Source organism: Mustela nivalis (genome assembly GCF_964662115.1).
Source record: "Mustela nivalis genome assembly, chromosome: 10".
In the NCBI taxonomy this organism is placed as follows: Eukaryota; Metazoa; Chordata; class Mammalia; order Carnivora; family Mustelidae; genus Mustela; species Mustela nivalis.
The window spans coordinates 3,413,331-3,437,544 of NC_139029.1; the positions used below are offsets into that span (position 1 = coordinate 3,413,331).

General features: G+C 58.7%; 1 protein-coding gene across 2 annotated transcripts in view; it reads right to left on the reverse strand.

Moving 5' to 3' along the window:
* CHD5 (chromodomain helicase DNA binding protein 5) overlaps window positions 1–24,214 on the reverse strand; it is a 59,020-nt gene that overhangs the window by 10,263 nt on the left and 24,543 nt on the right. For both annotated transcript variants that reach the window (XM_082686730.1, XM_082686731.1), the window contains exons 11-33: window positions 24,000–24,211; window positions 21,453–21,584; window positions 21,260–21,368; window positions 20,131–20,322; window positions 19,839–20,039; window positions 17,247–17,384; window positions 17,024–17,145; window positions 16,021–16,194; window positions 15,515–15,656; window positions 14,268–14,399; window positions 11,926–12,043; window positions 10,724–10,848; window positions 9,426–9,657; window positions 9,147–9,257; window positions 8,657–8,829; window positions 7,882–8,056; window positions 7,439–7,531; window positions 7,130–7,218; window positions 6,690–6,823; window positions 6,135–6,279; window positions 5,582–5,738; window positions 3,881–3,960; window positions 3,505–3,622 (exon numbers count right to left, since the gene is read on the reverse strand). In XM_082686730.1, coding sequence (XP_082542856.1) covers window positions 3,505–3,622; window positions 3,881–3,960; window positions 5,582–5,738; window positions 6,135–6,279; window positions 6,690–6,823; window positions 7,130–7,218; window positions 7,439–7,531; window positions 7,882–8,056; window positions 8,657–8,829; window positions 9,147–9,257; window positions 9,426–9,657; window positions 10,724–10,848; window positions 11,926–12,043; window positions 14,268–14,399; window positions 15,515–15,656; window positions 16,021–16,194; window positions 17,024–17,145; window positions 17,247–17,384; window positions 19,839–20,039; window positions 20,131–20,322; window positions 21,260–21,368; window positions 21,453–21,584; window positions 24,000–24,211 — 3,304 coding nt within the window. The remainder of the gene's footprint in view (window positions 1–3,504; window positions 3,623–3,880; window positions 3,961–5,581; window positions 5,739–6,134; window positions 6,280–6,689; window positions 6,824–7,129; window positions 7,219–7,438; window positions 7,532–7,881; window positions 8,057–8,656; window positions 8,830–9,146; window positions 9,258–9,425; window positions 9,658–10,723; window positions 10,849–11,925; window positions 12,044–14,267; window positions 14,400–15,514; window positions 15,657–16,020; window positions 16,195–17,023; window positions 17,146–17,246; window positions 17,385–19,838; window positions 20,040–20,130; window positions 20,323–21,259; window positions 21,369–21,452; window positions 21,585–23,999; window positions 24,212–24,214) is intronic.

Below are 24,214 nucleotides of genomic sequence, written 5' to 3' on the forward strand. Positions count from 1 at the left end.
TTCGCTCTCTGCTCCTCCCCCCTGCTCGTGCACTCACACACATGCACATGCTCTCGCTCTCAAATAAATAAAAGCTTAAAAAAAAAAAAGGCTATGCAAGAGAGACAGACAAGAAAAAAGTAAAAGACGTGAAAGATACACCTGCAACCACCTTTGGCTAACCCTGTACCTGCTTTCTTTTCTTCATCACATTCAGAGTCTGTTGCTGAACAAAGACATATTTCTGTTTATTGCTGATCGCCTGCCGGCCCCACTAAAAACAAACTCTGTGTGAAGGCTGTGGTCATTTGGGTGCACTGCTGGTGTCCCCGGGGTAGCACCCAACACACGGCAGCCTTCAATGCAGGTTTACTGGATGATTGAAGGAATGGACAAGTAGTAGGAAGGCCAGGAGAACACAAACAGGATGGGGACAAAGACAATACTCAAAGAGGAAATGACTGAGAATTTTCTCCCAACTAACGAAAGACATCATTCTTAGCTTTACAAATCGCAGTCACAAGCAAGATAGGATAAGTAAGAGCAAAGATAAGTAAAAATTTCACTATAGTGAACCCACACATAACCAAACACAAACAGAAGGTCTTAAAAGTGGTCTTAGCATGTCAGGAAAGATAGAAAAGGCAAATTTCCCACAAAGGAGCAACAATTACCTTGAGAGCAGCCTTCTCGGCACAGTGGAAGCCAAAATATACACGGAATAAGCATCTGCAAAATGCTGGGGGAAGGGGCGCCTGGGTGGCTCAGTCGGTTAAGCATCAACTCTTCAGATCTTGGTGCAGTCCTTGATCTCAGGGTCATGAGTTCAAGCCTCATGTTGGGCTCCACAGTGGGTGTGGAGCCCACTTTAAAAAAAAAAAAAAAAGTGCCAAGGGAAAACCCTTCTCCTATTTTGTGCTTTGCTAACTATTATTCAAGAGTAAAGGGAAAAATAACACACAATGAGAGAATTCCCCACACACAGAAATTTGCTGACAGCACCACTAAAGGGTGTACTTTAGGAAGCAATGATGAACAAGGAAACAAACACGAAACTGCTAAGAATGGTAAGATCTAAATAAGGATTAAAGATTTAGAAATAGGCACCACAACACATTTAGGAAATGAAAACAAGTTGAAACTAAGACACCGAGCAGCAGCACATGAAAAGGGAAGGGAGGTACCCACAGCCCTTCTCTTATTTAAGAGGGACACATGTTAAAAGCTTAAGAGTATAAAATAGGATTGACTATAAACTTTCTGAGGGAGTTGCGGGGGGAAAGGGAAATGTAAAGAAAGCCTGATCAATCCAAGAGACAGCAAGAAAGGAGGAAAAAGAAGGCAAGGGCAACATAAAGCACGAAGGAAGAGAGTAGAAATACATCCGAATACCTAGTATTACAATAAATGTAAAGAGATCAAACTTGCCAGCTAAAAGATAAAGATTTTGTACCTGGACTTAAAATAACAAATCCTGCTATACACTGTTTATAAGTAATATACCAAAAATGTAGTTACACAGCTTACAAGTAAAGGAATGAGTGTCAACCATACTTCAAGAAAAAGTGTTTTAAAGTAAAGGAATGGAATAAATGCTTACAGAACATATAGCTGATATGGAACGTGTGTCTATAAGGAACTTCTATAACTCAGTAATAGAAAGACAAATAACCCAATTTAAAAACGGGCAAAGGACCTGAAGAGACATTTCTCCAACAGAGATAGACAAATGGGACGTGAAAAGAAACTCAACATCTTTATGCATAAGGGAAACACTCAAAACCTTTTGAGATTCCCCTTCTCGCCCAGTAGGATGACTATAATCAAAAGACAAATGCCAGAGGACCTGTGTGGTTCAGTCAGTTGAGTGCCTGACTCTTGATTTTGACTCAGGTGATGATCCCAGGGTTGTGAGATTGAGCCCTGCCTGGGGCTCCTCACTCAGCAAGGGGTCTGCTTGGGATTCTCTCTCCCTCTCCCTCTGCCACTCTCCCCACTTGTGTGCTCATTTTCTCTCTCTCTCAAAAAAATAAATCCTTTTTAAAAAGAAAGAGAGAAGCATTGTCAAAGGCACAGACGAACCAGAACCCTCGTACATTGCCGATGGGAATGCGAAATGGTACAGCCACTGGAGAAAACAATCTGGCAGTTCCTCAAAATATTAAACATAGAGTTCCCATACAATCCAGAGATTTCACTCCTACGTGATACAATAGAACTGAAACCGATGTCCACACAAAAAAATGGTACATAAATGTTCACAGCAGCCAAAAATTAGAAACAACCCAAATCTCTACCAACCGATGGCTGGATAAATACAATGCAGGATATTTATACAAAGGATGAAGGAATGAAGCTAAACCTGGAAAACATGAAGCGAAAGAAGCCAGACACAAAAGGGGATCTATTTTATGATTCCATTTAAATGAAATCTCCAGAACACACAAATCCAGAGAGACAGAAAGTAGACAAGTGATGGCTGGGGTAAAGAGGAAGAAATGGGCAATAAATGCTAATGGACATGGAGTTTCTTTTTGAAGTGATGAAACCATTCTAAAATTATTTGTGCTGATGGTTGCACAACTCAGGATCCTGGGATCCAGTCCTGTAATGGGCTCTGTGCTCAGGGGAGAGTCTGCTTGTCCCTCTGCCCCTGCCCCTCCTCCCCCTGCTGGTGCTCATGCTCTCTCTAAAATAAACAAATTAAATCTTTAAAAATAAAAAAATAAAATAAAATAAATGGGTGAACTGTATCCTGCATCATTATAGAACAATAAAGTGTGTGTGTACCTGTATTTTTTTAAGTAAAAGCACAGAAAAACATACACTAAATATAAACCCAACAAAAATAAGATCCATCCAAGCAAAATAAACAAAGCAAAAAGTATCAGGAGGAATAAAAGGGTCGTTATATAAGAGGCACACTTCCCCAGAAAAATACAAAAAACCTAAACCAATATGCACCTAACAACCCAGTCTCAACATGAGGCGCACTCTGGTCTTACAAAGAGAAAGACCCCAACCCACAGTCATAGTTATAGATGCTAAGCAGGTCTCTCAGACTTGACAGATCAAACAAAAATGAGTAAGGCTGTAAGAAACTTGAACAACATAATGATCTAAGGCGTGTATTTGGAACCTTGCATGCAGCAATTAAGAGAGTAGGCCTTCTTCTTGAGCACACGTGACCGTTTACAAAATCCGACCATTTAGGCCGGGAAGCAGGTTTCATCAACACCATGTGTCCCAACCACAGGGCAACAGAGCTAGAAATCACTAATAAAAAGACAGCCCAATAGCCCCCCGAAATCTGCACCGTAGGAAATGTTGAGATCCACTGTAGAGACCGGAGCCCCTGCCTCTTTCCTCATCCTGGGGATCCTATGGCGCTAGGACAGAGCCCGCCACCCAGCCAGGGAGAGATGGAGGAGAACACACCCTGGCCGCCCTCCTCTCGCCCAGGGCTGCCAAGGCCAGAGGCTATACTGGGCAGGGAGGGCAGGGGGTGACCGTGGGAAGCCGTACCTTTTGGCAGCTGCTCTGGGGACGGCGGGGCCTTCTCCATCTCCTCCAGCCGCTCCTTGCCATCCGAGCCCTCGTGCTTGTCCTCGACCTCCACTCTGTCCAGGGAAGCCGGCAGGGCCTGGGGAGGACAGGCTAGGGATGCAGCAGGGCCTGGGACCTCAACAGCATGGAGGGCCGGGGACAGTCACTGGGCTGGAAACTCCCTCTCCAGGCGCCCATCTGTGTTCCCAACCTGCTCCCCAAAACCCAAAGGCCCAAACGTGGGGCCAAGAGGCCTGGGTTCCAACTACCCAAGCAAGGGCTGAGAGGGTTCCCCAGACCCAACCCCCAACCCACAGCCCGCCCCCAGGGGCCTAGATACCAGCACCTTCCATACCTGGATTTCTGGGGGCTTCTTTGGCTTCTGAACCCCCAGCTCCTTCTCATCCATGTAGCCCAGCTGGGCTTCCATTTTGTCTGAAAGGTCAAAGGACAGAGGTGAGATAGGCAGGCAGGGGGTGAAGGGCAGGAAACAAGGGTGCCAGGTGGCTCTATCTGGGCCAAGCACCTTTAGGAGAAGTTCAGGTGAGCCAGACACCCCACAGTAAGCCTGCAGACATGAGGGTCCTCGGAAGACCTTGGCCCCGGTGAGGCCAAAGCCACAGGCTGACGGGACGGGGCCGCCCAGAGCAGGGCCCCCTTCTGAAAGCAGGAGCTACGGTGGCGGGGGCAGGCCTAGGAGCCGCAACAGTTGGATGCGGGAACCACTTTCCGGCTGGCTGACAAGCCACGTGCCCTCCCACACTGAGCCACTTCTCAACACACGGCCGAGAGCCGGGGACTCTCGTACTCAGAGCAGCCCGGGGAGGAGGGCACTACTTGTCCCACATCACGGATGAGAAAGCAGGAGCCAGAGAGAGCCAGGGAGCAAACCCAGGCCCATCTAATCCCAAGGGCACACTTGAGCCCAGAAGCAGCAGGTATGTCCTTGGAGGCAAAGGCTCCCAGGACTTCACGTGTCACCTGGGCAGCAGAAGGTCAGTGCCAAGGCCTTCAAGGTTCCTCTGAGGGAAGAAGATGCTTTGCCCCAATAAACGTATGGGTCACCCAAAAGATACTCAGACAAATAACTCACAGAGAAGACCAAATGATCTGAAAAGACATTTCACCAAAGAAAAGACACAAGTGGCCCAGAAGCGCCTGGAAAATTCTCAACATCTTCAGCCATCAGAGGGACACAAACCAAGACCACGGGGGGACAGCTCTTCACATCCGTGAGGACGGCTACAAGCAAAAAGTCAGATGACAAACGTCTGGTGAGGATGTGGGGGAACCGGAACCGTCCTCCGTGGCCGGGGAGAATGTGAGATGGCGCGGTCCCGATGGAAAAATCCGGCAGTTCCTCAACACGTCCCGCCCCGCCATCCACACCCGCCATGCCAGCAACACCCCGAGAGCTACGCAGGGAAGAGACGTGTCCTCGCTTGAACACAGACGTTCACAGCCGCGCGCCACTCGCAGTGCCCCTCTCAATACCCACACCGGCCAGAAAGTGGAAACCACCCCAAATCCATCCGCCGACAAACAAATAAACAAAACTAAGATCCATGCATACAGCGGAGTCGTATTCAGCCACAAAGAGGAACAACACCGTGACCCACCCTACAACGTGGACGGACCTGGGACACACAGCCAGCCGGGCACAGAAGGCACATAGGATATCGTTCCAGAACAGGCAAACCCACAGACCCCAAGTAGATTAGTGGCTGCCCGGGGCTGCGGGGAGGGGAGGAACCAGGAGTGACTGCTAACAGTACACGTTTTTCTCTGGGGGATGAAAACTTTCTAGCACTGGAGGCCGCCCGACCCGCTGGGTACGCGGAGAGCTCCCGGACAGTAAAAAGTTTTTAAAGACTGTGTTGTGATATGGGACCAGCCGTTAAAGAGAAAGTCTGAGGAGAGCAACATTTCTGCAGACAGAAGCTTGGGGGGGACAGGGAGGCGGACCGTCATGGGTTATGCGGAGGACCCAGGCTCTCCGGGGGCCCTGCCACCCGCCGTGACCCGGGTGCCCTCCCCCACTCGTGGGAGCCCAGACCTGGCAGGCCCAGTGCCGGGAGGAGGTGGGCAGGGCTGGCGGGCACGGGCGTGTTGGGGTCGGAGGAGATGACCTCGCTTGGCTTCTTGCCCTCGGGCCCTTCGGGGATCAAGTCCGGGGTGCTGTACTTCCCGTTAACGTGCTCAAACTCCTGAACCTGGGGCGGGAGGCAAGGAAGGAGAGAGCGAGGTGGTCTCAGCCCAGATCTCGGGACCTCAGGGCGCTGGTGGGTCTGGGGTGTCCCAGGCATGGGATGAACGGCAGCTCCCCACAAGGCTGAATCGAATGCACTTCTTACCACAAACCGCTGCACCAGGCCCCACCCGCACCCCCATCTCCCCGTGTGTCCTCTGCCTTGCGACCTGCCATTCCCCGCCCCCCGCGCCAGCTCCCCACCCCCACTCAGACAGGCCTCCAAAGCCATCCCTCTAGCCTGACTCAGCATTCCGAGCTGGACGCGTGCCCTCTGCCTGCTGAGCCTCAGGGCGTGCACAAGGGCCACGGGGTGGGGGGGCCCCGCCAGGAAAGGCCCGGGCAAGGCTTACTCACCCACCTTCTTCCTAACTAGAGACATGACCCCGATGCGGGTGAGCACGTGCTGCCTCGAGAGGCCCTCACGGGGCACGCCGTCCGCGAAGGTCTCTGCGCCGTCAGCCCCCGGCTCACACAGGTGCCGCATGAAGAGGGACACATAGGCTCTGGGGTGGGGGGGGACTGGGGCTCAGGGAGTGGGGGGCCAGCAAGGACCCTCTGAGAGGGCTGGCAGGACTCCCCCCCCCCGCCAGCAGACCCCCCCTGGCTAGAGCCGTCATCCATCACCTGCCTCCCCGCCTGGCCCGCTGGCTCAGGCCCCCAGGGAGGACAGAGCGGGGCCTTCCCTGGGAAGGGAGATTCTAGGATGGCGCTTGCCTGGGATCTGGTCTAGCAGAGGTGGCTGGTCACTATTTTCTACAAATGAGCCCTGCCCGGGGCCTGGTCCCCCGGCACGAGAAGCCAGACAACAGAATCCTCCAGATAAAAAGGATGCCCATTGCGCACTCTGACCCAGGGGAGACTGGCCACTCTGCAGTGGGCAGCTACGCCCTGGGCCGCCACTCAGCCCCTTTACCTAAATTCCTTCTCGCTCTTGCCGCGTAGGTCCCGCACCAGCCAGTGGGAGTTGAAGGCGTCCTGGGGCGGCATACCCCAGCGCATGATGGCGTTCAGAAAGGCCTTCCGCTGCCGGGCGTTGAAGCCCAGCACCTGGGGGGGGCAGGGAGTTGAGGGAGGAGCAGAGAATTCAGGGATGGGGGGGAAAGGCCTCCAGAGGGGAGGAGGCAGGGAGGAGTACGGAGAAGGCGGGGCCTCCAGCGGGGACAGGACCCGGAGGGCAGAGCCCAGACCCAGGGCCACTCCTGGCCCCACCTCTACACGGCTGCGACCCTGGGCAAGACTCTGGCCCTCCTGCCTTCACCCATGCTCCACACCCCAAAGATGTAGCGGGGGTGAGCTCTTTGTACTCAGGAAGGGGAAGGGGAGCTGGGGAAGGGGCGTGCAGGGGGGGCCCACCTCGATATTGCCACCCACACGGGCAAGAAGAGGTGGCAGGGGCTTGTCCCTGTCGCTCTTCAGCTGCCTCCGGGATTGTCGCCGTCCACCTGGGAAGTAGTCCCAGCACAACACTCGATGGAGCCCCAGGTGGCCTGACCCCACCCCCTACACCCTGACTCACCCAGGGACAGCAGGAGGATCCCTCACGACAGCCCCCAAAAGATGGATGACTGTCCTGGTGCTCCCAGGGGACCCCCGGTTGACCATCAGCCTCCCGACACGGGTCTGGGTGGGCCCCAGTCCAGGGTCACTGGCCCTGAAACTCACTCTGCCCCTCCGGCCTTTCCTCAAAGTCCTCGTCCTCATCCTCGGAGCCGATGGAGTATTCAGACTGGTTATCCGAGAGCTCGTCCTGCCACTCTGTGAGGGCCACAAGGACAGGCATAGAGTGAGCCCCCAACACCCGGAGCCCCTAACCGCAGCCCAGGAGGGAGTGACAATGCCAGCAGCCTCAGGGGAACTTCCTCTGAGCTCAATGAATCCCACCTGCCCCACCCTACATACTAAGGTACCATACCCTGATCATCATCCCTCCTTCACAGGTGGGGAAACTGAGGCTGGCCCAAGGTCAGAAGCCAGTGGACCACTATCCATGCAGTTCTCCCAGACAGCCAACAGCCCACACCTGCTCCAAGCCCCCTTTCCCCAAGAAGCCCCCACACTCCCTACTCTCGGTGTCCGCGGGACTCCTGCCTGCGGGGGCCACGCACCCTGGTCCTCCTGGGAGGCGTCGTTGTAGTTGACCTGCTTGCGGATGCGCTTGCCCTTGCCCAGGTTGCGGGCCAGGTCCTCCTGCTGCTGCTCATAATGGTGCCGCAGCAGCTTCTCCCAGTAGTCGGGGTCCACGTTCTCCTCCTGCTTGATGATCTCCCGCTCCACCTCCTCCTGAGACACAGGCACGGGCCCTTGACGGCAGGACCCGCAGGCACAGGGTCCCGTGGCTCCAGGGGCGGGGGGCAGCAGTGGGCATCGCTGCCCCACGGGAGCCTCGTGCTGCCTCCACCAACCTTACCCTCTGGGAACTCAAGGAGGAACCGGGAAGCCTGCCTACTCCAGGAAGCCTCCTTGATCACCCCAGCCCCAAATGGTCTTCGTCCTGCCCTGTCACAGTCGCTCGTTCATTCATTCATTCATTCATTTATTTGCTCAGGGCATAAATATTTTCTGGCCTTGGGTGAGGCATGGGGGTACAGAATTGAATAAGCCCCACCCTTGCCCTCGGGAGGCTCCTGGTTTCCTGAACGATCATTAACCCCTAGAGTCTGCGTTGAGGGCGGTGGGACTAGAGGAGGACGTGGAGAGGCCACTCAGGAGAGGCCCAGGGGCTGGCCCTCGGGAGATCAAGGTTTGCTGGGTGGAGATGAATGGAGACTGACCCGCGGCGGGGAGGGGGCGGGGCCGCGGCGGGAGGGGCGGGGCCGCGGCGGGAGGGGCGGGGCCGCGGCGGGGAGGGGAGGGGCTGCTGCGGACAGGGGCGGGGCTTACCACGCCGTCCTCCTCCCGCACCACGTACTGCGCCACCTTGAAGGAGCTCAGGTACTCGTTCATATTCTGCAGCTCCGTGTCGTCCGTGGCGTCCTGGTTGCGGTCCAGCAGCTTGGAGATGGCCGCGTCGTCGTAGTGGATCACGCTGCTGTCCTCCACGTCCTTGTTGTCGCCTGGGGCAGACAGGGTGCTGAGTGAAGGGACAGACGGGGGTGCCCAGGTCCGACCGTGGGGACCCCGCAGGGACAGACTCCCGACCCTGGCCCTTCTCAGCCCCCAGCAGAAGGCTGAGGAAGAGAGGCATGGTGCCCGGGGGGCATGACCTGACCACCCGCCGGTCCGCGGCTACCCAAGTGGGGGCCAGTGGGGGCAGGCATGAGAGCCAGACAGAACGCAGAGAGGATGGAGTGAGGTGGGGAGAAACCCTTCTTCTCCAGAACAGCCACTGGAAGCGCAGGAGGGGCGGGGAGCTAGCGGCGTTCGCCTCTACCTGGCGGGGTGCTGCCGTGCTTCTTCTTGGCGCTGGCAGCCAAGGCTCCCCCTTTGGAGGACTGGACATCAGGGATGGGCGTGACAGGCCTCTGGCCCTGAGACATCATGCCTGGGGGACAGAGTCAGAGGGGCTGCAGGGCTGGGGGGCGGTGCCCGGAGAGGCCGCCCCTGGCCAGGAGGCAGGGAGCAGAGGAGAGGCCGGGGGTCCCGCGCAGGCCCTGGGAAGGGAGTGAAGGTCCGCAGCAGCCCCCACCCCCTGGGCAGCAGGGACGCCCACCCTCCACGTCGTCCTTGAAGAGCTCCTCGGTGCCGAACTTGAGGATGTCGTCCAGCTCCTGCTTGGTCATGGAGCCGGACTTGGAGCCGAGGCCGGGCCGCACCACCAGGTGGGTCAGCATCATCTTCCGCTTGGCCACCTGCGTGATGCGCTCCTCCACCGAGGCCCGCGTCACAAAGCGGTAGATCATCACCTTCTTGTTCTGCCCGATGCGGTGGGCGCGGCTGAAGGCCTGGGGGCAAGCTGCGGCTCAGGGCGCGGGGCTCGGCCCGGGGCTGGGGGTGCGGGGCCGGCCACCCCAGGGGGAGAAGGGGTGTGCACACGGGTTCACAGGGACATTCCTCATGGAATGAATGCCTGCATGGGCATTCCGCATGTGACCCCATGGAAATGTGCCCGTGTCGGGGCAGCCGTGCTGGCTTCCTGACTGTGGGTGGTCTCGGGTAGGCCTGGGTGCCTGCCCGGGTGGAGCAGGGCATGCTGTGGGTGGGCAGGGGGTGTGCAAGGGGGCAATGGGGCCAGTGCGCTGGATGTGTGGAAGCCAAAGGGGCTTCCATAACGGCCGTCATGGGGAGATGGGCTGTGTGAGCCGCTGACGGGACTGCACGGCCGCCTCGGGAGGACTGCAAGGCCCAGAAGCCGCCCGGGATGTAGGACATGTCTGGGGCTCTGCGCATTAGGTATCTGCATGACATGACCCTAGTGTGCTTCTGTGGGGGGGTTGACTGTGCCTGGTGCACACGTGTGCGGGGGACATGAGCGTGTCTGTGTCCATCCCTGCCCCGGGAGGGGTGGCCATGCAACAGTGTGCGTCTCTACTCCCACAACCCCTCCCCCCTCAACCCTCCCACCCTTCCTCACCAGCCCCTTCCGCCCCCTCCATCATCACGTCTCCCGTGGGCTTCCCCCCCACACACTCTCTTTCCCTTGCTTCCTCCCAGATGGGCTCCCTCCGGGTCCCAGGACTCCCTCCTCCTGCCTCCTTCCATGGCCTTGGTCGTAAGAGTGACGGGACAGACCGGGGATTACCAGGCACACAGTTCATCCTGTGTCCCTGCACGCGCTGCCTGTCCTCCCTGGGCCTTTCCTCTTTGGCACAATGAGGGATCCAGAGGGGCAGGGCCAAGCTTCCGAAACTCACCCCCCAGGGTCCCCTCTCGGGGCTGGGATTCCATGAGGCTGGCCCAGGGGGAGGTGAAACCCTGAGACACAGTCGGCGGGGGGGGGGGGGGTGGAGAGCCCACAGAACCAGGGGCGGCAAGGGCCTGCCTAAGGGTTGTGGTGTCAGAGCCACAGACCTGGATGTCATTGTGTGGATTCCAGTCCGAGTCGTAGATGATGACGGTGTCTGCTGTGGCCAGGTTGATGCCCAGGCCCCCCGCTCGGGTCGAGAGAAGGAAGCAGAACTGCTGTGCCCCAGGGGCTGAGGAAGAGAGGCAGGTGCCCGGTGGGGTCAGAGCGAGGAGCGAAGGGACAGGCGGGCGCAGAGAGCAGGGCAGGAGGGATACAAGAAGGAAGGGAGCTGCTGGGGACTATGACCCCATCACAGACGAGAGCCCCAGCTGTGTTCCGGGAAGCTGGAGGAGGCCGGGGGCCCAGGGTGGGCACAGAGCAGCCCACGCGAGTCCCACTTAGCCCCTGGCTGTGCTCTGAGCCCTGATCCAACAGGAGGGAGCCACAGTGAGAAGAAAGTTGATTTGCAAAGCCCAGATGGGCAAAGTACAAACTTCAGATAGCCAGCAAATACGGGCAGAGGGTTAGGGTTAGCCTAATGAGGGTCAGCCTTGGAGAGCCCGGCCCTTCACGCCCTCCCGGCTTTGCCTAGCCCATGGGGCTGTCAGCGTGGCAGGGGACACTCAAGGTCACAGCTCCAGGGCCCCAGCCACCCTGCTGGGCAGTCCCCACTGTCGCAGGACAGCTGGTACTCAGGCGCATCTGGGCCCTTCATACGGGACCTGGGACTGCCCTGCACGCCCACGAGAGCAGCACACAGGTTCCCAACCCTCCAGGGCCTCAGGCACCCCCGCTTCCATCTAGATCCTGAAACCCTGTACTTGCTCTTCCTCCCACACAAGTGGACACGGCATCACTCCTTGGGCATCTGGGCCCCAGGTGACGGCGTCTGTCCTGCACTGCTCGTAACTGCTGGTTTACCTGGTGTCGGGGTCTGATGCCCACGGGGCCACCCAGACCCTCTGCACCCGCATCACTTAGTAACAGAGGTGGAACTTTCCTCCCTCTCTGCCTTTCTCCTTGTCCGGTTCTCAGTTCTGAACAGATGATCCCTCCTGGGCCCCTCAGCGCCCCAGCTGGCCCCCGGAGGTTCCATAAAATTAACTCCTTGTAGCCTTTAAACCTAAGGGGCAGCTGTCAGGACCTAAGGACTGGTCTGCTTTCTTCAGCCACTCGCGGGGAGCTGGGGGACCTGGCTAAGATCCTAGCCTGGGAGAAAAGGCAGACACGGGGTCCCCATCGAGAGCCCCGGGTGAGGTAGGGGTACCGTTGAATCTGTCGATCGCCTCTTGTCGGAGGCCTCCAGTGATGCCGCCATCAATGCGCTCATACTTGTAGCCCTCGTACTCCAGGAAGTCCTCCAGAAGGTCCAGCATCTTGGTCATCTGCAGGGGATACGGTATGCCTGAGGGGCTGCCACAGAGCCAGGAAGCCCATGGGGCTCTGGGCAGGGACCCCATGACAGTTGGGGGAAGACAGAACCATCTGCTGAGTGGGGAGACAAGTGGGGCCCAGGCGGACCTGACATGGCGCTCTCTGGAAAGCAATGCAGCCTCCAACCTCAACCCCCGAGGCCACAGCGTCCCCCACGCCAGCCCCACAGCCATCTGCCTGAAACACAGCTCTGAGCCCGTGCCTCCCTGCTCTCACCTCACAGAAGAAGGTCCCAGCTCCTCGCCCCGGCTTTCCAGGCTGGCAGGGCTTGGTGCCCAGTCCACCTGGGTTTCATTTCTCAACGCTTCCCTCATACCCGCCGTCACCCCACATTACCTGGACTCTCCTCTGGAATGCCCACCCCCTCACTGCCTGGGGAACTCAACGGCGCCTCTTCTGTGAGGTCTTCCCCGATGTCACCGCTCCTTATGAGATGAAGGCAGTCCATTCTGGGCTCCCACACCCCTGCGTTCCTCCCTCCATTCTGAGGGATAGTTCAGCTGGATATAAAACAGTCTGCCCCCACAGGGACAGGGGGTTTTACACTTGCCCCCTGCCCCCTACTATGCTGCTGAGAGGCCTGAGGACAGCCTGATTGCCGCTTCCCGTAGGTACCACGTGTGCAGAGCTGTGATTTCCCTGCCGTGTGCCCGGAGATCCACTGGCTTGGATCTCTCTCTCACTTGGTTCTCCAGAGTGCACGTGAGACCGGAGACCCCCGTCCGTCCCCAGGTCAGCAAACTCTCACGGAGTCTAGCTTCGTCACTGTTCTCTCCAATTCTTCTACGGCTCATGTCAGAGGATTACGGGAGCCTCCCAAGGGGTCCTCTGGGCGGTTTCTCATTCCTGAGCTCCGTCTCCCGAGACTGCATTCTGGAGACATCCCTCCGGGCCAGGTCCCTGCGTCAAGGTTGTCTTCACCAGGGTTGAGAGTTTATGCGATCGTGAGAAATGTTTTATTTCAGGTCCAGGCAGACCCTTTTCCTGTCCAGTTCTTCTTGCCGTACTTCCTCCTGCTTGTGCTTCCCTGGTTTCTTCTGGATTCGTGGTTGTTACTCCATTAATTTTGAGGATCCTAAACGTGTTTGTCTGAAGTCCTTTTCGGGCTCTTCTATTCTTCTTTTCATCTGGATTCTGCCTATTTTGTGGAATGTCTTTCTGTCACGAGTTTTGGAGGTGGGGTGTGTTGGCTCGTTTGGGATGGGAGGGCTCTGTCTCCGGAACTTTCCCTCTGTGCACATGTCTAGGAGCTGTGCAGTTCCTTCTACTTGGTCCCTTGAGGCCTCAGCCCAGAATCCTGTCTTAGGTCGGCAGGGGGGTGGGGGGGTCGTGGATGGTGTCTCCAGGCCGGTCTACTGTCCCGGGCTTGGTCAGCGTTCCCCAAATGCCTCAGCCTCCCTAGGGCCCATGGTGGGACCGGGGGCTGCCAGCAGGAGCAGCCGTTACCACTGTAGTATGAGCGGGGTCACATCCCATTCGGGGGCTTTGAGCAAGGGCCTGGCTCAGTCCCACCATACAGAAGGAAGCGTTTTTACCACCAGGTTCCCACAGGAGCCCTGCCGCGACTTCCATCACAGAACTACCTAACTGTGTCCCCTCCACCTCCCACGCCGGACTGTGAGTGTCTCAAGCACAGAGACTGGCCCTGGGCCTAGCACAGAGCCTGATGGAGGACAACGCAACCAGGCGGGTGACACAACGAGGACAGACCGGCTGGCCCCCAAGGCTGCACAGCGTGCCGTGCCTCAGACCGCCCAAGAGGCCGTTCTGTGCATGCTGGAGAGGGCCTCCCGGCGCGGCCCCCACACGGGCTCCTCCCAAGCCAGCCCTGGGGCCCCTGTGTGGGACGCCAGGCTGCAGGGGTGAGAGGCAAGGGCTGTGGTGCCAGCCTGGACGCCAAGTCCAGCTCCGCGCCTTCGGGAGGAGCCGGCCGGAAGCAGCAAGTGGTGAGGAAGACACTGGTCTTCACGGCCGATGTGCCTGAGCGCCTCGAGCTTGGCGCCCGGCCAGGGCTCCTTGGCCGGGTCAGGCCAGGCCACAGAGGAGTGACTTTTGACACACAGTCCCCGTGGCAAGAGCACCAGGCCTTGAGGGCTGCCGGCGGGCGGTGCTGCCCTCTGCAGGGCACAGAGGGGAGGCTGGGGGAGGTGGAGAGGTGGGCGCGGGGCAGCTCACCTGGGAGAAGATGAGTACACGGTGCCCTTCGTCCCGCAGCTTCTTCAGCATCTTCTGCAGCAGCATGAGCTTGCCCGAGGACTTGACCAGCGAGCTGCCGTCGTAGGAGCCGTTGGGCAAGACAGGGGCCTCCTGGAGACACAGCAGAAGCTGGGGTGCTGGGGGACCTCCCCTCGCCCCTCGGGCTCTGTACCAGAAAGGCCCGCAGGGAAGGACAGAGGCCCAGGGATGGGCTGAGCACAAAGCCCGGGTCAGGCCAGGCTCAGCAGAGGCAGGGGAGCCCCTTCCCAGCACTGTGTTCCCAGGCAGACCTGGGACCGGCCAGCCTGCCCTCCGTCTGCTGGCATGCCACCAAGACACCAGGGACATCAGCAAACAGGCCAGTGACAGAGTCTTAAGCCAAGCCAGGCCATCCAGAAGGAATTGGGCCTGGTCTCTGCGGTCACTGCAAGGGGCATCCTGGCCAGGCCAGCCCTGAACCCCAGCTGGGCAGGACATCAGTCCCAAGGCCCCTGCCATGCCAGAGTGGTGAGAGCCATCTGGGGCGGCCTCAAGAGCGGCTCGCCCGCACACAGCCCCCGTGCCTCACTCTGCTGTTCAGGGAAGGGGGACGTAGTCCCTGCACAGGGTTTCGGTGAGAACCAGAATAATCGTGTGGGGGGTGACAGCCAGCTGTGCCAGGCTCTCCAGGGAGGCCCACTTCACATGCACTTCCGCATCTGGTCCTTACCCTCTCAGGCAGATGCTACTGTCCCATTTTAGAGAAGGAAAAGCAGAGGCTCAGAGAAGCACCACTGGCTCTCCTGAGACCACAGGGCCAGAGCTGGCGTTGGAGCCGGGGCCAGCCTCTCCCCCCGGGCTGCCAGTCACAGTCACCTGGGGCCCCACTCAGGCCTTGCTGACTCCTGGTGACTGAGGGCAACCAGATCAACCTGGGATCCCCCACTGCTGAGGCTGAAGGGTGCCCCACTGCCCCCCGAGGTCACGAGGATGGGCCAAGGGAAGGAGAGCACCTGCCTGCACCGTGGATGGAGGTGGGTGTTCAGAAACCTGCACTAACAGGGACCACCTCTGTGTCCTCCCGCCCGGGGAGGGCTGAGCACCTGCCACCACAGCCGGGGGCCCAGGGGCGGCCACGCACACTCACCACGGCGGGCAAAGGGAGCCTATGGCGGCAGCCTCACGCCCTGACCGTGGCGGTCCTGGGTACCTGCTACGGCGGCCACGGGCCGGCCACGGGGACCTACCACGGCAGCCACGGGGAAGAGGTAGGGGTGGTTGCAACACTTCTTCAGATCCATCATGATGTTGAGCAGCGACACCTGGTTCCCCCCGCCCTTGGAGTTGAGCGCTTCGAAGTTCCGCGTGAGGATGAACTTGTAGTATTTCCTGCGGCAGGGCAAGGAGGGAAGGCAGGCTGGACGCCAGGGCCACGCGGCCTCCGAGCATGCACTCTGCTCTGCGGGGAGGCCAGGGGCCACCGGTCCTGCAGCGCTCACGGAGAGACCAGGGGAGACCTATGAGGGGAAGCCACCGGCCCAGAGCCACCCGGCGAGTTCCTGGGGACTCCACAAGGACCCAGACAGCCCCGAGCCTGGCTGCCGTACAGGTCAAAGGAGGAAGTGTGTGTAAAAGGTGAGCCAAGGCCTCGAGGTGAGTCCCCCCAGGTCAGACCATCAGGGACAAGACAAGCCCAGGGGACGTGAGGCACGCTGCTCTGCAGCGGCCCCCGACAGGCGGGGTGCCCACTCACTTCTGCATCTGGCTCAGCTCCACACGAACGATCAGCTCGGTCTTGGCCGGCATGTTCTTGAACACGTCAGCCTTGAGCCGCCTCAGCATGTGCGGCCCCAGCAGGTCGTGGAGCTTCTTGATCTGGTCTTCCTTGGAGATATCGGCGAATTCCTCCAGGAAGCCCTCCAGATTGCTGCAAGAAGGAACTGGGATGAGAGCCAGGAGCCGGGGACAGAAGCAGGCCAAAGCCCTCTGCAGAGGGAGCCAGGATTGGGCCGGGGGTGACCAGAGGGTCACAGGGCAGGCCGGTTGGCTGGTGGGCGTGGGAACCTTAGCTCTGCCCGAGGTGTCCGTCTGAGCCCTCGCTCGCACCCCAACTTCCCAGCACAGCTCCCTCCGCCACATAGGATACCTTCCTCTTTCTCGAAGCTGTCCAGGGCACAAAGTCTCTAGAACTCTTTACCCATATTACAGAAAAGGAAACTGAGACTGATGGGGGCCCAAGGTTGTATGGTGTAGCCTGCCTGCCGATCTGCGCCTCCCGATTCCAAAGTCAGCACTGTCGACCCCGAACCCCCCCATTCTGAGTCGGAAAATAGAGTTGGTGAAGACAGGGAGGTCAGGGAAGGAGACCCTAGGACTCCCACCGGCCGGGGCTCCGTATTCACCCCTGTATCCACCACCACTCCCCGTCTGCTGCCCCCAGCACTGTCACCCATGGGGTCACTTGGGTTTCCGTGGAGAGGAAGGCACAAGCCAGGGCATGGGGGCAAGGACAGGAGCCCCAGAGGACCCCCAGGGTTCTCCTGGGGTAGAGCCAAGAACAGTCCCCATATTCGGGACCACCCATGTCCCCCTGAGCCCTCCGCACGTGCAGCCCCACGGACCCTCCCGCGCAGGTCCCTTCAGGTGGGCTTTACTCATTCTACTGATGAGGAAGCCGAGTTCCCGCGAGCCGTCCGGGCGCCGGCCTCTCCCCTGCCTGCCTGCCTGCCCCTGCCCCGTCCAGGCCCCCGACTCACTTGAACCGCTCCGGAGTCAGGAAGTTGAGGAGGTGGAAGAGCTCCTCCAGGTTGTTCTGAAGGGGGGTCCCCGTCAGCAGCAGCTTGTAGTCGATCTTGTAGCTGTTCAAGACCCTGAAGAACTTTGGGGGACAGGAGGCCAGTCAGGGTGTGCGGGGCGGCCGGCTGGACTCCCCCACCCCGCCCCGCGGGGGCTCCAGGGCCGGCGGCCGGCACTGCCCACCTTGGACTGGTTGTTCTTCAGCCGATGGGCCTCGTCCACCACAAGGCAGGCCCACTCGATGGAGCCCAGGATGGCCTGGTCGATGGTGATGAGCTCGTAGGAGGTGAGCAGGACGTGGAATTTGATCTGCACTTCTTTCTGCAGGGGGAGAGGAGCATCTGGAAGGGGGGGGCAGGTAGGGTCTCCAAAGACAAGGAGGCATGGAGGAGGGGTGGGCGGGACCCCCGAGAGCCCAGAGAGGCCCTGGGCCTGAGAAGAAAAGCAGAGGGGTCCGCGGGGACCAGAGCACCGCCCCGCCGCTGGCGGATGGCCGCGGGGGCCGAGCCCGCACTGAGCACCTCACAACCCGCTCATCCTCACAGCCACTCCCGCCACGCCGTCCCCGTCCCCACGTACGGCTCGCGGGGTCTCGGGCTGGGCAAGATCACCCGAGTCCCATGGCCAGTAGCTGGCAGAGCAAAGATTCGAACAGAGAAGTGGTCCCCGCACTTGGGGATAAATGCTCTTTCAAAGGACTTGAAATTCTTAGCGTTGAATTTGTGTTTTGTAAGAGGAGGCCTGTGGGACAGTGGGGCCCTGGGCAGCCCTGCCCAGCAGACCCCAACACCTCACAGCCCCGTGGGGGCCAGGCCCGGGCATGAGGGGCCACGCACCCGGGAGCAGCCCCAGACTGAGGGAGCACGGCATTACACAGCCGACGAAAGCCACCACCACGGGGAGACGAGGAGCGCGGGAAAATGGGAAAAGCTGTGTCCCGCACGTGAGTCAGGAGCCCTGGGCCTTCACCCTTCCCTGGAGCCCACAAAGGAGGGAGCCCATCCTGGCCAAACCGAGCCTGCTTCTCCCCACCACCGGCGTCCCTTTGGGAAGGGACCAGAGAGGGGCAGAGGGTGTCTCTGGGGCCGCACCCAGAGAGAACCCAGAGAGCACAGGCAGTTCCCACAAAACGACACGCAGAGTCCCCCCAGAATCCAACACGGCCTCTTCCAGGTACAGACCCAAAAGGCCCCAAAGAAGCAGAAGCAGGGATCTGAACAAACGTGGGCACAGTCACGTCTACAGCATTTTCACAAGAGCCAAATGTGGCAACAACCCCAGCATCTGTGAACAGATGAACGCACACAGATCACAAAATGCAGCCTTTTCACACAGTGCGAGGTTATCTGGCCTTAAGAAGGGAGGACGCTCAGACCCCGTGTTAGCACAGGGCGAGACCTACAACGTAATGTTCAACAAGGGAACTGGGCACCGAAAAGCATATGCTGTTCCGTTTTCCCCGAACAAGGTACTGAAAGTTGTCGAAATCACAGAGGGAGAGATCAGGGGTTGGGCAGGGGACGGGAGTTCCTGCTTCCTGAGGGCCAGGTTTGGGTTTCGCAAGATGACAGGGTTCTGGAGGCGGAGGAAGGTGACGGTTGCCGGACAAAGCGAACGTCCTTAATGCCTCTGAACGGCACGCTTCAAAACGGTCATCACGGGAAATTCCTGTTTGTGTATTTTACCACAATTTCTCATTTTTATTAGTTTTTTAAGATTGATTGATTGTAGAGAGAGGGAGAGAGAGAACAGGAAGTGGGGAGGGATGGGAGGGAAAGGCAGAGAAAAACCCAAGCAGACACCACGCTGAGCAAGGAGCCCGACGCGGGGCTCAGACACCACGCTGAGCACGGAGCCCGACGCGGGGCTCAGACACCACGCTGAGCACGCAGCCCGACGCGGGGCACAGACACCACGCTGAGCACGGAGCCCGACGCGGGGCTCAGACACCACGCTGAGCACGGAGCCCGACGCGGGGCGCAGACACCACGCTGAGCACGGAGCCGGACACTGGGCTCGAGCCCGCGATCCTGAGATCAGACCTGAGCTAAAAATGAGAGTTGGACATTTAACCTGGCTGAGCCACCCAGGCTCAGAGCTGCTGTCCCCAGAGCTGCTGGATCCCAGTGAGGCCTTTCAACAAGACCCCTGGAGACCCATGGACACAGTCAAGACAGGCCCTGCCTAGCTCAGTCAACCCTCCACAGCTCTGTGGGCTGGGTCTGTTAGCTCATGTGCTGAGCAGAATGTGAGGTCACGCAGACAGTGTGCTAGGTTGAATCGTGTCCCCCCAGTCCACGTCCACCCAGCAGCACGGGATGTGACCCTTCCAGGAGCAATGATCTCTGCAGGGATAATGGGTTGTGATGAGGTCATCTGGATCAGAGGGGTCCTGAATCCAATAGGAGTGGTGTCTCTATGACACATTAATACAAAGGGGAATGGCCTGAGGCCGGGACGCAGAGATGGGAGCGATGCAGCCATGAGCGCAGGAACGCCAACAGCCACCAGAAGCCCGAGAAGGCAGGGCAGAGCCCCCCTAGTGCCTTCAGAGGGAGCATGGCTCTACCAACATCTAGCCTCCAGAACCAGGAGAAAGTAAGTCTCTGTTGTTTCCAGCCTTCTGGTTGGTATTTTGTTACATCAACCCCAGGACATTGATACAGCTGGCAATTCTGCCTGGAGAGAAGCCGGTGGCCAGCCACAGGGCCTTGTGGCCCCAGGGGCAGGCCGAGAGCTTTCCTGAGGTCCCCCTTGGGGACGAGGAGCACTCACCTTCATACGGAACACCTTCTTCCCGCTCCGAATGGCATTGTCCTCAAAAGAAAACTCATTCTCCCGGATTACGGAGCGGCTCTCCTTGTCCCCGGTGTAGGTGACCACATAAAAGTCAGGTGCCCACATCTCAAACTCACGTTCCCAGTTGATGATGGTGGACAAGGGTGCACTGACCAGGTAGGGTCCCTTGGAGTGCCCCTGGAGACAGAGGCAGACCGATGCGGTGAGACTCCCTGCCCACAGCTGGTGCCAGCCCCCCGTCCCGGGACTCCTGCCCCAGCCTGCGTACCTCCTTGTACAGTGAGTAGAGGAAGACGATGGTCTGCACGGTCTTGCCCAAACCCATCTCGTCGGCCAAGATGGTGTCCGTGCCCTGGGCCCAGGAGAAGCGCAGCCAGTTGAGGCCCTCCAGCTGGTACGGGTGCAGCGTGCCGCCCGTGGAGTCAATGTACCAAGGCTGCTTGTCGAACTTGACTGTGGGCTACGGAGGAGGCAGATGCTCAGACACACCCTGAGTCCTGGGCCCCAGAGCCCACCCCCTGGGTTTGGCACACACTGCCCCTCTGCCGGCAATACTATTCTCATTCCTCTCATCCCTGCCAAAGTATCCATCCTTCTGGGCTTGGCTAGAACACCTCTTCCTTCAGGAAGCCCTCCCTGAGGGCTTCCTGATTGCTGGACTCTCTGACTTGGAGCCTAGGCTGTGGTCACCGCACTTGCCCTGTTCATGACTTGCCCTGCTCATGACTCTGAGTCCCACAGGGCACCTGGGACATGGTGGGCACTTGGTCAACATTTGTTTGCTGCCTGCCTAAGGGGCTTCCTCTCCTTGAACCCTAAACATCCCCTCTGTCTCCTTTATATCCTGCAGCTCAAGGCTGCCTCCCCCAAGAAGTCCTCCCTGACATCCCCTAGTTCCAGGCTGAGCCCCGAGGTTCTGTGTGTACCCACTACAGGCCCAGGGGGAGATGAACACTTCTTGAAATGGAGACAGAGTCCTTGTTCCAACAGCTGGCAGACACCCCAGAGAAGTTTGCTAAATGAATAAAGGTCAACCGTCCACACCCCGACGGGCTCGCGGCTAGGCGTTAGGGTGTTGGGGGATGTATTTTGTATGCTAAGCAGAGACCATGTGCTCCCGGTCTGTGCACAGTGCAGACTCACAGGAGGCCAAGGCCTCTGTGCCCAGGGAGCTGTCCCTCCGCATCAGGCTGGGGGACCCCGACTCCAGGGTTGAGCTCTCCCCGGCAGGGAGGGCCTGGGTCTTCGTCTCCTTGTGCCATCAGATGCCCGGCTGAAGTGGCCGGAACCAGAGGGGCCGTGGCACACCGCTCCCGCAGGACACGCCATCCTCCAGGGCCAGGCCTGGGGTGCCAGGACCCGGCAGCACCCCCCCACCCCGTGCCCCCCCCACTCACATCCACAATGGGTGTGTCCGGCGGCTTCTCCTGCTTATCGTCCTTCAGCTTCTTGCCCTTCTTGACCAGTCTCTTGGGGAGCCTGGCGTCTTCACCCAGCATCAGCTCCCTGGGAAAGAGCAGGGGAGGCAGATGAGCAAAGCGGAGGCCAGCAGGGGGCGGCAGTCTGGGGGCAGCCCCGTGGCCCGCGCACCTGTGGCCCCAGTAGGCCTGCTTCAGGTTGTCATAGTACGGGATGTCGATGTCGTCAATCTCCCAGGTGCACTGGTCGTAGGGCAGGTCTTTCCACTTGATCAGGTAGTGCACGTCCCCCTTCTTGTCGAAGCTGCAACACAGCACATGGGTGGAGGGGGAGGGGCGGGCCACCGGGCCAGGGGCTGGCGGGGCAGGGGTCCAGGGGATACCTCACACGATGCAAAACCCCCACGGCCACAGGCCCTGGGGAGCTAGTGTGAGGATGAGCAGCAGAGCCGAGAGGGACAGGGAGAGGCCACGCTCACAGAGGAGCAAAGGCCAGTGCCAGTCCCACCCTCTGTCACCGTGATGAGCCATCGAGGCAGGGTGTCTGGACACTAGGATTCTGCAATTTCTGAGTTGGACAGTCCTCTCCCCGGACCCTAGGCCTGTGTATTTTCACTCAAAAAATTCAAAGGCCCTGGGGTGCCTGGGTGGCTCAGTGGGTTAAAGCCTCTGCTTTGGGCTCAGGTCATGGTCTCAGGGTCCTGGGATCGAGCCCCACATTGGGCTCTCTGCTCGGCAGGGAACCTGCTTCCTCCTCTTACTCTCTGCCTGCCTCTCTGACTACTTGTGATCTCTATCAAATAAATAAATAAAATAAAATAAAAAAATTCGAAGGCCCAGAGCCATGCCCATCTTGGTCCTCTGCAAAGTAAGTTAGGACAGAGTCCCACACGGGCAGGATGACCTCTTCTGGAGACCCCCAGGGACACGGACAAGCAAGCTAGCAGCCCAGAGGGGTGCTCCAGAGAAGCTGCTCGGACTTCAGCTTGATTCTGGCCACAGGGAGGGTCCCCGAAGCCTCCCACCCCGAGCTGAGCACACAACCAAGCTTGGGGAGCACGGCGGGGTCAGCAAAGCCATGGCTCCCCAAAAGGGCTGAGCCTACAGCCACCCTGGGGACCATTAAGAGGAAGATCAACCCATCACCATGGAAACAGCTTTTTTAAATAAATAATTAGTCATTACTCGGACTTGGCCGAGTAACATGGGGAAAATAAATGTGGGGAAAATTCACCTGCCCTGCCGTGAATGCAAGGAGGAAGACCGCCATGCATGTTTTTAAAATGCAATTTAATAAAGGTTAAAAAAAAATAATAAAACCTGTGGATCAGTTCAGTGGGGGAAGGGAGCTCAGGTCTGCATAGGATCTAACCCTCTTTTCAAGAGTTGTTCTCAGTGGGGGCCACCTGGGTGGCTCAGTGGGTTAAAGCCTCCGACTTTGGCTCAGGTCATGATGGGGGGGGTGGTCCTGGGCTGCAGCCCTGTCTGCTCTTCCCTCTCCCTCTCCCCCTGCTTGAGTTCTCTCTCTGTGTCTCTGTCTGTCAAATAAATAAATAAAATCTTAATAAATAAATAAATAGAAAGACTTGTTCTGTGGGGGGAGCTGGGGACAGGCAGGGGCAGGCAGCTCGTCCAGGCACTCCTGCCCGCCTCTCACAGAGGCCGGCTCTAGCAGGGGCTGGCGTGCTCCCTCTGCCCTCACCCTCGCCGCAGCCTAAAGGGAGTTAATCCTGCGATCCCATTTCACATGAGAAGCACAGAGGCACAGAGCGCAGGAAACGGGGAGCCGGCGTTGGATTCTGGGTCTGGCTCAGGTTCGTACCCTCTGCACTACCCAGCCCCGCCACTCAGGACACCCAGCGTTGGCCGGACCTGAAGCTCCTCTCAGACCCCATCAGGCCGAGAGGGAAGGCAAGTGAAGACTCCGGTCCTCACCCCGTGCCCACCTGTTGGCCATGGCCCATTCTCAAGCCCCTGAGCTCAAGAATCATCAAGAGCTCCCACTGTTCCCCAAACCAAAGCCAAATCCCAAGGACCCACAGGCTGCCCACCCTAGTCTCTGTCCAGCTTTCTGCAGCCTCTGATCACAGTCACCTGGGGCCACCAAGAGTTATCTCGGGACACGGGCGTTTGGGACAGTGGCCAAGAAAGCAAGTCCTACCACCCCAACTCACTAGGTTCAAATCCCAGTTCCACCGCCTCTTGGCTGTGTGACTTTGGCCAAGTAACAGCCTCGCTGTGCCTGTTTGCACATCCATAAAAGGGACAGAAATAAAATGTCTACCTGTCAGGGTAGATAGTGTTCAATAGCGTTAGCTATTGTTCTAAAGGAGGATCAAATGTGCATACACCCCCACACTTCAGGCCACCTTTGTCCCCAGGACCCTCCCGCAGGTATCAGGCTCTGGCTGAAGTTAGGAGCACACGCATCCTGACCCACTGATGGTCCCACGCGGTGCAAGTGTCCCAGCCTGTGTATCAAGCTGCCCCCTTCCACGTATGACTCTGGACCTGCACTCCCACCACGAGTGAGAACACACGTGTGTGCACGTGTCTGTGTGCCTCGGACGACTCCCTCTAACGGGGCAGTCCCGTCGCTGGTAGCGGGGGGGACCCCCATCCCTTCTTCCTGCCCCCACAGCGCCCACGTGCAGCCCTGCGCCTGCACCACGGAGCACGTCCTGCCCCGCGGCCATGGGCCGGGGCAGTAGGCACCCACCTGTGGTTCAGGATACGGTGGATCATCATCCACTCAGGCTTGATGCCGTAGCGGTAGAAGCGCTCCTCCATCTTGGCATACAGAGGGTCCTTGTTCTTCCTCTTCTCGCTCTTGCCCTCCTCATCGCCCGAGCCGTAGTCAAAGGGCGGCGGCTCGTCCATGTCGTTCTTTCTTTGGTAGTTGCGATACATCACCGTGTGGTAGAGCTCCAGCTG